The 16,215-nt window shown below is 52.1% G+C and overlaps 1 protein-coding gene across 2 annotated transcripts in view; it reads left to right on the top strand.

Moving 5' to 3' along the window:
- GPSM1 (G protein signaling modulator 1) overlaps nt 1-16,215 on the top strand; it is a 65,895-nt gene that overhangs the window by 24,731 nt on the left and 24,949 nt on the right. For both annotated transcript variants that reach the window (XM_058038414.1, XM_058038413.1), the window contains exons 6-9: nt 72-187; nt 804-959; nt 3,130-3,238; nt 5,588-5,714. In XM_058038414.1, the coding sequence (XP_057894397.1) occupies nt 72-187; nt 804-959; nt 3,130-3,238; nt 5,588-5,714 (508 nt within the window). The remainder of the gene's footprint in view (nt 1-71; nt 188-803; nt 960-3,129; nt 3,239-5,587; nt 5,715-16,215) is intronic.

The raw sequence follows: 16,215 nt of genomic DNA, 5'->3' as shown, positions 1-16,215 counted from the left end.
CATCACACAAGATCAGCTGCTGTTCCAGAGGGCTCAGTGCTGACAGGGCTGGGTGTGCTGTGTCTCTGCAGCGCCTGGCCATCGCCAAGGAGTTTGGGGACAAGGCTGCAGAGCGCCGTGCCTACAGCAACCTGGGCAATGCCCACATCTTCCTGGGCAGGTTTGACATCTCTGCTGACTACTACAGGTGAGTGCCAAGGGCTGCTCCTTCCTGGGCATCCTGGGCTGCCACAGCCACCCCTCAGCCCCAGGGGCTGTTCCTGCAAATCCTGAGCTGCCACAACCACCCCTCAGCCCTAAGGGCTGCTCCCCTAAATCCTGAGCTGCCCCTCAGCTCCATGGGCTGTTCCCTTAAATCCTGAGCTGTCACAGCCACCCCTCACCTCCAGGAGCTGTGACAAGGGACCTGAGGTAGCAGGGCTGTCACTCTAGGACATGAAATAAAATTACATGCACACTGTGACTTTCAAGGTAAAAGAAGGGCAGTTTCATTTCTGACTCTAACACATTTTCAAAAGTGACAGGGGATTGGAGGGTGAAAGTGCCACCTCTCCAATGGCACTGGAGAAACCAACAGTCTATGAAGTTTCTCCTCTAGAAAGGAATGTAAAGCAAGTAACTATTTACATAAAATGTGTGAGAAAGTTCACTACAAGAATGTAAACATCAGAAGGCTTGGAAGCATTTAGAAGAACAGGGTGGCACAGGGCTGCTGTGGTGGTGATGCAGGGTGCTGCTCCAAGGGGTGACCTCCCTGTGGCCTGGCACTGACCAGGGTTCTTGGTTCCCACTGTTCCCTGCAGGAAAACGCTCCAGCTCTCCAGACAGCTCAAGGATCAAGCAGTGGAAGCTCAGGCTTGCTACAGCCTGGGGAACACATGCACGCTGCTTCAGGACTATGAGAAAGCCATTGAGTACCACCTGAGGCACCTGGTGATAGCACAGGAGCTGGGGGACAGGTAAGGGAGAGCCCCAGGTGAGGGTGGAGAGCCCTGACCCCTCTCTGACTTCTGCTCTCCGTGCTGGGGTTAAGCACCAGTGATGTGTGTGCTTGGGAGGCATTAGAAATCTCTGGGCAGCCAGTTGTTAGTCCAATCATCTGTCAAAAACTTGACCCGATTCACCTTTCTCGTGTCACTCAAACCTCAGATTGTGCCCCCAGTGCAGTGTCTGTGTGGGCTGAGTGAGATTTCTAATGAGAGGTGCATCGTGCTCAGTGCCTTGCCAGTGCTGCTGCTGTGTTGTCCCAGGAGGGCCTCTAGAGAGCTCCCAAAAGTTATATTTCCCTTAAAAGCTGTGTTTTTAGGGCACACAAGTGTGCCACTTTGCCACGTTGCTCTGGGCTGGTGCTGGAAACCTCCATGTACAGACGATGTTGCATAGAGAGGCTGCAGATGGTGTGTCTTGGTCTTGCCCCTCGTTATTTAGGAGGCTTGCCTTTTAATTTTTCTTAAATTTAAATTTTTTTTGAGAGGTTGGTCCCTTTTTCCTGGATCTTCTGCTCCTGAGCCCTCGTGCAGCTGCAGTGCCTTTGCAGCGTGGTGCTGAATTCCCTGGGAGCCCGGGTGTCCTCCACTAGATGGAGCAGGGACCTCAGGATGGGAGAGCTGTGCCAGCAGCCGGGCAGGCTCTGCTCGGGGCAGGCACAATCCCACCAGGGGTGAATCATGCTGTGGGGGTGCAGGCCTGTGGGCTCCTGCGTTTCTGGGAACACACCCTGTGAGCAGAAGGTATTGAGCAGGGTGACAAGAAAAACGGTGAAATGCTGATCAACCCGCCCAAACCTCTGAAAAGGGAGTTGCAGTCATGCTGAACCTCCCCCTGCGCCCCCAGGTGCTTTTTTTATCCTTTCTCCCCCCACATCTGCTCGTTTGCAGAGCTCAGGAGGCTCTGCCTGCTCCTGCAAACAGCTGCAAACAGCCAGGCTGGGGGTCTGGGCTGCCCAGGGCAGCTCCACATTGCCCTGGCTCCTGGAATCCAGCAGTGCCTGTGCTCTGCTGGGTGCAGTTGGATGCTGTGAGCTCACCCTGGTGATGCAGTGCTGGGGCTCAGCTGCCTGCAGTGTTCTCTCCCTGCTGGCTCAGCTCTGGGCTGCTGCTGAACCAGAGCTGGGTGTTGCGTTCTGTCCTGGTTTAGGGCAAATTTGGGAGAGAATCTCCAAAGGGGTCCCCTCCAGAAAGCAAACCCACATGGCCCCATCCCACAACTGGTTCGGGAAGGATTCCTGGTAGAGAAGTGGAAAGAACCTGTTTATTGAACAGGCACAGCACCCCCAGCACACAGAACCTGTTTATTGAACAGGCACAGCACCCCCAGCACACAGAACCTGTTTATTGAACAGGCACAGCACCCCCAGCACACAAAATGAACAGTACCAGATGACACCACTCTGACAAAGATGACAAATCCAGAAAGTCTCTTGGGGGTGGTCGCTCTGTTCTCAGTCCCTCCAGTGCTGGGGCAGCTGCTGCAGCCACAAGGTGCAAACACTCGGTGTTCCCAGGTCTCAGTCTGGAGCAGGTTTGAGTGGTTCCAAAAAAACAAAAGGAGAAACAGTCCAGGAAGGAATTTGGACTGTTTAGCTAAACTAACTAATGAGCAGAAGCAAAGCAGAAGCGAGAGCAAAGCAAAAAGCAAAAGCAGCGCCATGCACTGTCCTGTCTGTGTGTCCTGCCAGCTGTGGGGGAGTGGCTGAGAGCAAAACCAAATCAAAACTTTCACCCTACATGATATCCAGCATAAACAGAACACACAGATGGGGATACAAGCATCACAACATCACCCTAGGACACATTCTCTCTGTGCAGCTCTGAGAGGAGCCCTGCTTGTGTGAGGTGGGAGCTGGGCAGGAGCTTTGGCTTCTCCTCTCAGGCTGGGGCTCACCAGTGAAGCCAAAGCATGCTCCCCTTGCTGCAGTGCTGGCAGTTTGTCCCTGTGGGTGCTGTCCTGCCTCCCCTGTTGTCCATCCCCCGTGTAAGCAGAGTTGAAGATGCCCAGCTCGCTTCATTTTCAGTGTAGAACCTCTGTAGAGGTGGAAGCCGAGCAGGGAGCCTGGCTGTCAGGGCTCTCCAAGAAGCCCTGCAGGCTTTGCCCAGCATTTCTGTGCTTTGACAGTTTGCTGTCCTGCAGGGTGGGAGAAGGAAGAGCCTGCTGGAGCCTGGGAAATGCCTACGTGTCCCTGGGGAGCCACGAGCAGGCTTTGCACTTTGCAAGGAAACACCTTGAGATCTCCCAAGAGGTAAGAGAGGCTGGTGCAAACCAGAGGGAGCCTGTGACAAATGGTGAGAGCAAGGCTGTTCTATGCCAATAAGTTAAATTGATGCTCTCCCTGCTCTGGAAAGCCCTTCTTTCTGTGCTGGTTTAGTTCTTAGGAACTGCAGAGCTTGGCTGGAAAACACTTTTTGATGGGAGGCTCCCAGCCTTGCCCTTGATTACAGCAACCAAGTGAGCTGTGCTTTGCCCTTAACCAAAGTTCTGGGTGAGACAGGACCTGGGGGCTCCTCCCCTGGCTGGCCAAGGTGTTGTGCAGTGTCCAGGGTGTAAAATCCCACTTTGCTGAGCCCAGGGAGGTTCCAGCTGAGCTGGAGCTGCACTCTGGGTGCTGTCCCTGGTGCACACAGTGTGGGTGCTGTCCCTGGTTCACACAGCCTGCAGCCAGCCCTGTGCCACTGCCACCCCTCTGCGTGTGCAGCTGCTCTGGTTTCACCTTGCCCAGCTCTCTGCAGCTTTCCTGGTGCCTCAGAAGTGCAGAAAGCCAGAATTCCACTGTTTGCTCTTTTCAGTGTGTTGAGGAAATCGGCTGTGGCCTCTTTAGTCTTCCCCAGATGAAGAAATTGCCCTCTTGAAGCACTAATTGAAATCACCATCTGTAAGTGTGCTGGGTGTTCTCCTGCCTGTCTCTTAGGTTGGCTAAATCTCTGAGTAGGGCTGACACAGCAGCCTAATTACAGATTTAATTATACTTATCAGGCACACAGAAATACTGTTCTTTGGCCCTGCACATTTTAGGACTTTGCCAGCTCTGCTGAGGCTGGGGCTGAGTCCTCAGATAGCTGGGGGGGCCCTGGGAGGATCAGCCCTGGTGGTCCTGGGGCTTTGGGGGTGGAGGGGAGACCCAGCAGGGTGGGGGTCCCAGTGTTGTCACTGCAGGGTGCGGGCTGTGGCTCCAGCTGTGCCAGCTGTGGGTTCCTCGTGGCAGGTGGCTGATGAAATTCCCCCATCATGAATTATGAGAGACTGTCCATTTGACGAGCACCAGGATTTTGGCCAGGAGAAACCTTGTGGAATTCAGTCTTTTCAGGCTGATGTTCATAACTCCCTTCCCATCAACCTTCTTCCCAACAAAAACCTAATGGTGGCATTTGAATCCAAATGAAACCAGCTCAGGGTAACCACATGGAAACTGCTGCAGGTTGATCAGAGGTTACTCACAAAATCCCACTGGAATAAAGGATATTTACCTAAAAACCCTGGCAGCTGCCACTGCTCTGGAGTACTTTTGTCATCTCAGAGTGCAGCTCTGGGAGGCTGGGGGCAGCAACCAGGGCTCTGCTGTGTGTGTGTGGCAGCTCCTGCCCGGGGTCATTGTCCTGCCTGTCTGTTCCTGGTTGTTAATGGGGCTTTGGAGATGATCTGAACTGAGTGGAAGTCAGGCAAGCACTTAATAAATGAGCATCAAGGACTGTAAGACCTAACATGGACATAGTCATTTCTCTGGAGATGATGTCAACAGCAAATCTCCTGTAATTGGCAGGGGGATTTATACCTGGTGATAAGCCCTTTGATCTGCCTCCCTTTACTGGAGCTTGGGGCTTTGTCATAAATAATGTGGGGATTTATGGGTTTGTTCCATGCTGCAGACCATGGCAGGGGACACAAAGGAGGCATTTCACAGGAGCTGGCCTCTCCAGGGGAACAGCCAAGGTCTTCCTCTGAAGATCAGAGGCTGTTTGTGGGTGACCTCTGTGGTGTGCAGCACAGCCATTCCCTGCTTGGCTTAAACTTTGAGAGGATCCAGTGCTGTGTCCCACAACTCCTCATTTTAACATCTCTGTCCAAACATGTAACATCAGCTTCCTTGGCCTCAGGCCAGCAAGAGGTGGGAATTGGGGAGAATGTGGACTTGTGAAGGAATTTTTGGAGCATTGTGTGGGTGGATCACTAGGAACAACTCGAAGTTGTATGGCTGTGAGCCAGGAGAGAAGGGCTCCCAGGGCCCTGGTGTGCCCACGTGGCTGATGGTGTCTGTGCTCAGTAACTATGGAAATCCTTGAGGAGCGGGGCTGGGAGCTCCAGGGCTCTGTGCCCAGCTCTGTGTGCCCGCAGGACAGCCCAGATGAGCCCATTTAGGCTCAGTCCTGTGGCACTGGGCAAGCTGAGCCCTCTCAGTCCTTGCTCTGAGCTGTTTGAGCTGCAGCACGGCGAGCACAGACCCTCTCCCAAATTACCCCGGGGGAACAGAGCTGTGTGCTCTCTCAGGTGTCTCTGTGTTGGATTTTGGGGTGTCCCTGGCAAACCCTGAGCTGGGGGCTGTGTGTTTGGAGCAGCCCTGGCCTTTAACCAGTCCCTGTTGGTTTTCCTGCTGCAGATCGGGGACAGGAGTGGGGAGATGACGGCGCAGCTGAACATGGCCCAGCTCAGGACAGCCCTGGGCCTGGCCCCTGGTGAGGAACACCTGGCTGCAGCTCATCCCTACCCTGGCTACGAGGCACAAGGTGAGTTCCTGGTGTTTTGGTGGCTTTGGGAAGTCAGGAATTTGGTGGTGTGGGGAGGGACCATTCCTTGCCCCATTTGCAAGTGGGCAGGAAATGGAAATGCTGGAGCAGAATAAGTTGTGAGTGCCTTCACCACAAAGGATGTTTGCTCTGTGCTTTACACATGCTGCAAAAGCAGGAAATGGTCCCCAAAAAAGGGCACAGAAGGAGTTAATGGAATTAATCTGCATTGGGAATGAAATTCCACGTGCCATGCAGCAAACCAGCTTTTGTGTCTTTTAAAGCTCTGGTTCTTTTCTCTGATTTGACTGATACCTGAGGCTTTCAGGAGTGACTGGCAGGGATTTTTGGCTGCTCTTGTTCTGATTAGCACCCAGTAACAAGCCCAGGGCAGGGGCTGGAGGCAGGCTGGGACCATCAGCAAGCACTGGGTGACAGGAACACCAGCAGTGCTGAATGTGGAAAAGATGATGTGACCACACTTGGTCACAGCAGCCAGAGTGGATTTCCTGGGCTCTGGGTCACTGCCTGTGCTGCCAGGGGGCAGGGTGGCACAGACAGGTCCCCACAGAGCTGCCAGGACTGTCCTGGACTGCCCACGGATGGGTGCCTGGCACTGCCAGCTGGCAGCTCCGTGCTGGGGCAGAGTTATTAACGCACTCCCTGCACCCCAGGAGGTGTCACTGATTAAATGTGACCTTGTGGCACGGGCACAGCGCCCTGTGGGCAGCACTGATGTGGAGGGGATGATGCTGGGCTGAGGCACTGTGCCCTGGAGGGGAGGGAGAGGCTGGCTGTGTGTGTCTGTATTGATCTCACATTGATAACCTGCTGCCTCACTGCTGCAGCTGCTCCTGGCAAGGGGAGCTGTGGGGAGGGAGCCAGAGTGTCCTGCTGTGCCCCACTGGAGCTGAGCTCAAATGCTGTGGGGGCTCCCCCAGCTCCCTGTGCCCCTCAGCTCCTCTTGTAACTCCTGCAGAGCTCGTGCCTGGATCTCCTCAGGGGATTCCTTCTGTGTGACCGTGCTCACAGGGGTTCTTGGGTTGGGAAAGAGACGAGGATCTGACTCCGTGTTTCAGAAGGCTTGATTTATTATTTTATTATACATATTACATTAAAACTATACTAAAAGAATAGAAGAAAAGGTTTCATCAGAAGGCTGGCTAAGAATAGAATAGGAAAGAATGATAACAAAGGTTTGTGTTTCAGAGAGTCTGAGCCAGCTGTGATTGGCCATTAATTAGAGACAACTCCATGAGACCAATCCCAGATGCACCTGTTGCATTCCACAGCAGCAGATAACCATTGTTTACATTTTGTTCCTGAGGCCTCTCAACTTCTCAAGAGGAAAAATCTTAAGGAAAGGATTTTTCATAAAAGTTGTCTGCAGCACTTCTGGTCGGTTACTCTGTTGTGAAAGGAGGAGAGGAAATAAATCTCAGTGTTGGTGCTTGAGTGCATGTGGTCCATGGGTTGCTCAGTGCCCTCTGCAGATCCAGCTGTGCTGTGTTAACATCTGGAGGCAGCAGTGGGGTCTGTGGGGGCCCTGGAGGATGGGAAGGGCTGAGCAGCTGCAGGCAGAGCTCTGGAGGTTGCAGTGACCCCGTTAATCCGCGGTGCTCCCGCTCACATTCCCAAGGCTGGGGCTGTTTGTGGAGAGAAGGACAAAGTGTTCTGGGGAGGAGGAACACAGCAAACAAGTGGGATTAGCAGTGCAGGGACAGAAGGGTCTGGAGAGCTGATTCCCCCCTCTCCAGCTCCTGGGAATGTGCTGGGGAGGTAAAATCAGCTCTGTGGTGTTGGGCTGCAGGGAGGGAGTGTGAGGCACCCCTGGCTGAGCTCTCAGTGCTCTGCAGGTGTGGAAGGGTCCCTGTCACAGGAGGCACAGCCTGCAGAGAGGAACCTGGCTCCTTGATTTCTCCTTAGCTTTTATCCTTTTCAGCTCTCTTATCCCAAACTTCACTGGAGGATGAGAGGCCACCAATGTGTCTCTGAGCCCTTGAGGGGAGGGAGGTGTATTTTATGGCTGCTAGAAACTTTGGTGCCCTCCTGTGCACCTATTAAATGATTAGAAGAGCATAATTATTTATATTATTAATAGCAGCAGTTTCCAGCCAGAGGAACATCTGTTTCTGTAATAGGAAGCAGGTGAGGGAGTTGAGGTTGGAGCTGGCTCCTGAACCAGCAGTGCCTTTTGATGTTGACAAATCTCATGGTGAGGAGAACTTTTCACTTTTTTATTCCATTCAGATTCTTTTTCCTGCTTAAGGTTACAAAATGGCTGCACATTCCTAAGGATGATAAACCCCTCTGATGAGGCAAATGTGATTAAACACATCAGTTCCATCAGGCAGGTACAGTAAAGCTTCCTAGCAAAGGCTGGGCTAGGTTTTCACTGTGGCATCCTTCACAGGCTCCTCCTTGGTCACTGCCCTTCCCTGGGCTCTGGGGGTGGAAGAACTGCCTGATGTTTCTCTCTGCTGTTCTGGCTCCCCTTGCTGAGCTCTTGATGATTTTAATTAATATTCTGAGAGTATTTGGATGTCAGAAGACAAAGCTGGAGGCTGGGGAAGTGGGGCAGGGCTGCAGGAGTCTTGTGAAAGCAGCGACCTTGTTGGGAAAGGCAAACACAGGGAGCTTAAAGCAACAAACTGAGGGAGGCTGGAGAGGAGCTGGAGCACCAAGTAAATAAACAGGGGCTGGGTTTGCTTCTCCAAACAACCAAAAATGTGGCCCTGAATAAATCTCCTTCTCTTTCACACACTGCAGGCTGGGAGTTGAGCGCTGGTAGGCTTTGCCTTTGGAGAGGATGAAGGACTTTCTGTGGCTCCATGGGGTTGTTTTTAGGGGTGAAGGCAACCAGGGTGAGAACCAGCACTGGGGTGCAGACAGACAGATTGCACTGGTGCCCTTTTGCAGAAGAGTTGAAGCTGCAGATCTGCTCTGTGAGGAGCTGCCTGTGCCCAGCATGGACTGGGAGCACTGAGCTGCCCTTTCCTGGGGGAAATAAGGGATTATTTACAGGTAAATCTATTCAGTTTGGCTATGAGAATGAGCTTGAGTCCCCTCTCTCCTGAGAAGGGGCAGGGATGAGGCTGCCCTGCATGTCTGGTGCTCCAGAGCTCCATGCTGGGATTGCTCATCCCTGTGTGTTCTGCAGTGGGCACAGCACCCTAGTCACTCCTGAGCACTGCTCAGCTCTGTGGGGTTTGATTGTGGGGCTCTGCATCCTCAGTGCAGTTTGGAGCTCATCTCTTCACAGGAATCTTTGAACCCCTGGATCAATCAGACTGAAATAGATTAAAAAATCTGCTTTTATGTTTCCCAGCCTGTTTGTTTTTGTTTGTTTGCTCACTTTAAATATCTTTGAAGTACCTAGAAAGTGTTTAGGGCTGATAAAGCAGGCAGCATTGACCATCCCTGTGCTGATGCAGGCAGGGAGGAGGTGATGCTGCCCAGCCTCAGGGCTGTTCCTCCCCTGTCGTTTGCTCAATGCTCCTGCAGAAAGCTGTCAGCTGGGGGCTGTGGCAGTGTGAGAGCAGCATCTTGCTGACAGTGGGCCAGCCCTGCTCCCTCAGGCTGTGATTTCACTGTCTGGGAAGCATTTCCCTTCCCTGGGGCAGGGTTGGGGTCACATCCCCAGCACAGAACCTGCCCAGTCCCCTGCAGCCACTCTGAGCAAGGGCAGCAATTCAAAGTGCTCAATGTTAAATCTCCTCAGCTGGATTTGATGTTTCCCAGGAGCTGCTGGGCTGCAGCTCAGCCTTTTCTTCATGGTGAAAAGCAAAGCCCTGAGGCTGTGCTGGGTAATTGTACCTGCTGAGGCAGGGGTGATGGATGCATGAAATGCTGCAGGAGCAGAGTGGATTTTGGCCAAGGGAAGGGAGGGTTGGTGGGCTGGTGGCTTTGCTGTGCTCCAGCAGGGGCTCTCAGGGAGAAAATTCCATCCATCCATCCATCCATCCATCCATCCATCCATCCATCCATCCATCCATCCATCCATCCATCCATCCATCCATCCATCCAATCTTCCATCCTTCCCCTCCTACAGTATCTGGAAACAGGAGTGTTTCTGAACACTTTTGGGGTGCCCAAAAGACCTGTCAGTGTGGCCCTTCAGGAGAGCTGCTTCCACAGGGGTTCTGCAGTGAAGATTCAGGTTTCTCAAGGTTGCCTCCTCTTTGTAATGAGTTTTTTTCTAAATCCTCTGCTGTTACAGCTGTGAAGTCATTCCAGCAGCACTGGTGGGGGGATGAACCTCTGAGTCATTTGGATTTTAAACTCAGTAATTTAGCACTCACTTCAGACTGCCCCAGTATTGGCTGTAGGAAGTTTTGAAATGCTCTTTCTGAGTATTTAAGGTTCCTCTCTGATCCTGCTGTGTGCATCAGCCTCCCTCCCAGCACTGGTGTCAAATACAGCAGGAGTTCTTGGCTCACAGCAGAGGAAATGCTCCAGGACTGGAGAAGATGATGTTGTGCTACTGAAATTTGTTTTATCTTGATGCCAGGGGAGATGACAAGTGCTGGAAAAGAGGGTGAGGAGCAGGCCAGTTCTCGAAGCCTGTGGCAGAGAAGGCACAACGTGGCTTGTGGCAAAGCCATGCATCCAATCCAGATTAAATCTCTTGTTGTGGGGAGGGAGAACTTGTTGGAAATCCTTGGTTCTGGGAGGGCTGAAGTTCCCTTTGGCTGCAGTTCCCAGCCCCAGCTGCACTCCCAGCCCTGCTGAGCTGTCTGGTTCCTTCCCAGACAGTTTTCCCTGGAAGCTGCTGGGTAGGAAATGCCCTGGCTGTGGTGCTGCTCTGGCCATGAGCACAGCACTGCCCTGAGGAACAGGATTCCTCTGCTTGCTGGGCCTTTTACGCAGCACAGAACAGACAAGAAGGAATTTCTCTTTCTTGCCCAGCTAGAATTTCTTTTTCTCTTTTAAAACTTTCTGTGTGGATGGCCACAGAAATGGATGGTATGCATGGATGTGCCTCAGCATTGCTCTGAGCAGGGCAAGGCCAGAGCTCAGCAGAGCCCCTGTCATCCCTGGGGTGACCTCAGGACCATTCCCTGGCAGGGACAAGCCCTGGGACAGCCAACCTTGGCTTAGCAGAAGCCCTGGCAGAGCTCAGAGCCCAGTCCAGCGTGGGCAGTGTGTTCTGCTGGCTGATCACAGGGGGAAGGATCAGGTCTATCCCCCTCTATTTTACAGGATTTTCCTGTGGGTGTTTGATGGCTGCTGAGCTGACACGTGGCTGCTCCTTCCCTGCCCTCCTTGAGTCAGTCTGGAGGACAGAATCATGTCCTTGGGCTTGTCTGGCTGCTGGAGATGTTGCCCCTGTTAATTATTGTGTGTCACTTTTAGCTGAACCCTGCTTTTGATCTCTGCTTGCTCAACACCAGCTGATAATGGCTGGTGGGAGGTCATGAGGCTCTGCTGCATCCTGGAGGGGAAATCCTGCCCTCAGAAGGAGCCAGGTGCTGCTGCCAAGCCCATCTCACCTCTGCTGGGTGAGCCCTGGGGCTCTGAGCCTGCTCCAGCTGCTCCACCCAGCTCAGCTGATCTCCCAGAGCATCCCTCTGTCCCCACAAGGGTTCCTGTCTGCAGCAGGGATGGCCTGGGGGTTTGGTTACAGGAGACTGCCTGACACGGCCCAGCCTTCCACAGCCTCCAGGCTTGACTTTCTCAAGTGTTTTCTGCAAATATTCCTCCTAAATATTTCATCCTTTGACCCAAATTGCCAATGTTTTATTTGCAAATCACCCTTGGTTAGAGAAAAGCTGATGCCTGTTGCACATTTGGGGGAAAACTGGAATCAAAGATGTGCCCAACACCACAGCAGTTACTCAAGAGTTGTAAGGCTGCAAATATTCCTTGTATTCCTTGACTGCAGCTTTCCTACCTTCAGTTTGCTCCTACTGGGGGAAATAAATAGCAAATAAGAAAGAAACTCCCTTGTGCCATTTCCACCTGCAAGGAGGATTCTTTTTCCAGGTTTTAGCTCTTCTGTCTGAATGTGAGGGCTCTTGGCCAGTGATCCAGAGCATCTCCTCGTTCCCTGTCCCCATCCAAGGAGCTCTGTGCCAGCTGCTCACCCTGAGTGCAGCCAGGAGATGCCCCAGGGCTCCGGGTGCTGTGTGGCTGTGCAGCACTGCTCTTATTTCTGTTATTGCTGTTCTTTTCAGCCCATTGCTCAGCTGTCAGACTGGATTGTGCAGATGCAGAACTGGGGTGACACAAACACAGAGCATCTTCTCCCAGATCAGCCAGACAAGCATCTCGATGCAAAGGGAATTTCTCTGTACTGCCACAATACTGTGTGCAGCTTTTGTAAGGGAGCAGTTTTGCCACAGAGGAGAAAACTGCAGGATTCTTGTTCTGGAGCAGGGCTTTGTTGTGCTCAGGGCCTGTTGGGAGGCTGAGATTTGTTGTGCTCTGGGTAGAGCTCATCAATCAGTGCCTCCCAGCAAAGGGAGGGATGACCCTCCCAAGGATCAATCCTGTCCCTGTGGTTCTGTGTCCTCAGCCACAGGAGCAGCCAGAGCTGCTGGGATTGGGATTCCCTGGTCCTTCCCTGCCTGCAGGAGCATGGTGAGCAGATGGCCCTTCCATGGATGGGCACACAGCAGCTTGGCACCAGCATTTTATGGCCCAGCCATTGTAAATAACTGATATTATTTGCTTTCTCTATTTGGAGAAAAGTATTGTTCTAGCCCAGTAGCAACTGGGAAAACAAATGCCACCATTTATCAGGCGAGTGCTGACAATAATAGAGGTCAAGTGGATTTATAGTGCCAGAACCCATTATGTGTTTGAAGACTAATTAAAGCCTTAAATGAGATGCTTGTCCTACTGGAGGATGCTTTTTTTTTTTTTCCTTCTTTCTTTTCCTGCTGCTGTTCTTGTTCTCCCCCTCCCCCTTGCCTCTGTCAGAGCTTTGCTGTAATAAAGGAGCACGAGGCTGCCAGAGCTCCCCTGATGAGATGGCAGCAGAGGATGATTGGAGATGCTCTGGGAGCACTGGACCCTGTCCCCACTGTCACTGGGGGCTGGGGAGGGTTTCCAGAGCAGCATTCCACCCCAAACAGCAGGCTTGGCTGCTCTGGTGTAATTATCCTGGACAATATTTGGAGTTATCTGCTAGGTTTGGGTCTGTGCAGAGGGGGGAGGTGCTGTCCGCCCAAAAGCCAAGTCACTCTCTTGGTCAGTGCAGGTACAGGGGGAAAATGACCTTTTCATGAGAATACAGCATGTCCTGATGTGGGGTTTGTTGTGTTTGGGGTGCCCAGCCCATGCTGGCAGGCAGTGGGGGCTGATGCTGGCTCCATGACCTTTCCCTGCTGCTTTTCCTTGGAGTCCCCTGTCAGGTTGAATTTTGCCAGCTCTGGCACAGCCCCCCTGAGGGATCCAGCCTGTTCCATTTGTAAATACAGAACTGGGGCTGGGGCTGGGGGGGGAAACTGCTCTGCTGCTCCTGTGGGAGGGGGGGCAGAGCTGGGGCTCATCAAAGCTCATGTCAGCCTGATGAGAGCTCCTGCAGGGCTCCCCGAGTCCCTGCCACACATGTTCAACCTGATCTTATCAACTGCAACCTCTACACGTGTTCAGCCTGATTTATCAGCTGTAATCTCTACACATGTTCAGCTTGATCTTATCAGCTGCAATCTCTACACATGTTCAGCCTCATCTTATCAACTGCAATCTCTACACATGTTCAACCTGATCTTAACAGCTGCAACCTCTACACATGTTCAGCTTGATTTTATCAGCTGCAGTCCCTACACATGTTCAGCTTGATTTTATCAACTGCAGTCCCTACACATGTTCAGCTTGATTTTATCAACTGCAGTCCCCACACATGTTCAGCTTGATTTTATCAACTGCAATCCCTACACATGTTCAGCCTGATCTTATCAGCTGCAATCTCTACACATGTTCAGCCTGATCTTATCAGCTGCAATCTCTACACATGTTCAGCCTCATCTTATCAGCTGCAATCTCTACACATGTTCAGCCTGATCTTATCAAGTGCACTCTCTACACATGTTCAGCGTGATCTTGTCAGCTGCAGTCTCTTGGAGATGGAGCCTGTCCATGCAGCAACAAAGCTCTGTCTGCCCAGCTTGCCCTAGTGCTCCTTTCCATGACATGATCCCGTCACCATCCTTGATAAACCTTCCTTGTGTTCTCTGTGGCTGCAGATTAAAGACAAGAATGTGAAAACCGTTAAAAGTTGCCTCGGCGGCCAAATTGCAAAAGCAAAAAGCTGAAAAAAATTTAAAAAAAAATTTAAATCCCCCTGGTTCATGGTGCTGTTGAGATCATAGATGGGGAGGAGGAAGAGATTTTGAAAAAAAATATTTAAAAAAGGAACAACACCCCTGAAAAGAGCAACATCCCAGGAGCTGCAGGAAAACAGGGCATGAATGCAGGCAGTCAGGAGCGCTGCTCAGCTGATGTTCACAAGAAGGTTTCAACTTGCTCTCTTTGAGACCTCAGCAAACCTCCAAGACAGAGAGAGCATTTAGAAAGGCCCCTGAGGTTTTCCATTTCTCTGCAGCAGGCTTGGTAAACATGCCAATAAATGCTGGAGAGAGAGAGAGGGGAATAAAACCTTGCAGAGGAGCAGACCTGGATTTTGAGCTGCTCAATCCTTCACATCCCCACTGCTGCTGTGGAGCAGCCCTGGGGAGGAGGAGGCAAAGCTCAGCTTTGGCTGAGCATTAAGTGGTGCTGCAGGTATTTCTGGGCTAAATAACTTGGGAGAGGCTGAAAGTTACATCTGGAGCCATCTGAGGGAATGGAGACAGAAAGTTAGAGGGACTCCTCCTGCCGTGGGATGCTTGTGAGTATGGAAAGCTCTGCTCTCCTGGAAGGTGCATGAGGATGTGTGGGATGAGGAGGGGAAAGCTCCCACGTGTCTGGTGGGATTTGCTGCTGGTGTGGATGCAGTTTCTTGTAGCCCTGGGTGATAGGGACCCTCCTAATGCTGCTGGTTTTAGTGGTGGTGAGTGGAGACAGTGCCCCCAGCACTGGCTGGGATTGCTGAGCTGGATGAAGTTTTTTTATAATTCTGAACTTCTTCCTGCCTCACCTCCAGTGTGTGCAAACCCCACACAGTCACAGACAGCCACCAGCATCAGAGCAAGAGAAAAAGAAGAGTTGTTGTGCTGGGGTAGGCTCAGCTGCCTGTGTCTATTAAATTAACAGCAGGCAGGTTTTCTCTGCTTGGAGATTAATGGCTGCTGGCCAGCAGTTCAGTGCTCTGGGAGCACACAAAAGCACCTGGGGATGGAGGTGTGTAATTAATGACTCTTTAGACAGCTGGAAATGATGTCTGTTTATCTAACTGGGCACACTTTGCTGCTTTCTTGCTTTCCTGGAAGTGGCTGTTAAAGGGAGCACGCTCACTTCCAGGGCTGGGCTCACCTCTGGAGCCCACATGTGGTGTTTGGAACCCAGATCAGGTGTTTGGAGGTGACTTTTCCTCCAGGTGCACCTTGCTGCTGTGGGTTGTTCTTTGGGAAGCCACGAGCAGCTGTGGCAGTGCCCAGAGGGTGAAGCTGGGAATAACTGGGAGCAGCCCAGCCCTGCTGTCCCCTCCTGCCCGAGCCACGTGGCAGCAGCCAGAGCTCCTTCAGCCAGGACTGGCAGCACCCAAAGGTCCTTCAGCCATCTCCTCCCTGCTGAGGGTGGTGGAACAAATGGAGTTTTCTCCAGGGATGGAGTTGTTGGGCTGCCCAGGCAGTCACCACCCCTGGAGGTGTTCAGGGAGTGATGGACGTGGCACTCGGTGCTCAGATCTGGGTGACACGGTGGGAGTTGGTTGGATTTGAGGTCTTTGAGGCTTTTCCCACCACAAATGTTCTGAGCTGCTGACAGGTGGGCCCCTGGCTTTGTGTGCTGGGATGAGTTTGGTGGGAGCACTGCCTGCTCCTCGTGACGTGTGTTCAGAGCCTGTTCTCCACCTCCAGCCCTGATGTCAGTCCCCTGAACTCAAAGCCTGCTAATGAATCACCTTAAAACAAAGCTGGAGCTGCTGTGCTTTTTGGAGGAGAGGCAGAAATGTGCAGAAATGTTTTTGCTTATTGGAATCATTATGGCTGCCAGCAGCAAATCCCTTCAGGGTGGTGAGGGGCACAGGCATCAACTTCAGGTCGCTTTTGGCCGAGCTGTGATGTGAGTTTGTGACCCTTTAGTGATTATTTAAATAATAAATAAATTTGTTATTTATTTCCCCCAATAGGAGCAAACTCAGGGTAGGAAAGCTGCAGTCTTGGAATACAAGGAGATCTTATTTGCAGCCTTACAACTCTTGAGTAACTGCTGTGGTGTTGGGCACATCTTTGATTTCAGTTTTCCCCCAAATGTGCATCAGCTTTTCTCTAACCAAGGGTGATTTGCAAATAAAAGACCCGGGTATTCTGAGCTTGTGCCTTGTGGGCTGAGCCTCTCAAAGCAGAGCTGTCCTTGGGGTTGGTGCAGTTTGGATCCAGCTGTGGTGGCAGCT

Source organism: Melospiza georgiana, chromosome 20 (genome assembly GCF_028018845.1).
Source record: "Melospiza georgiana isolate bMelGeo1 chromosome 20, bMelGeo1.pri, whole genome shotgun sequence".
NCBI lineage: Eukaryota > Metazoa > Chordata > Aves > Passeriformes > Passerellidae > Melospiza > Melospiza georgiana.
Note: the sequence above shows the minus strand (reverse complement) of the source record. Positions and strands in the feature narration are given on the sequence as shown.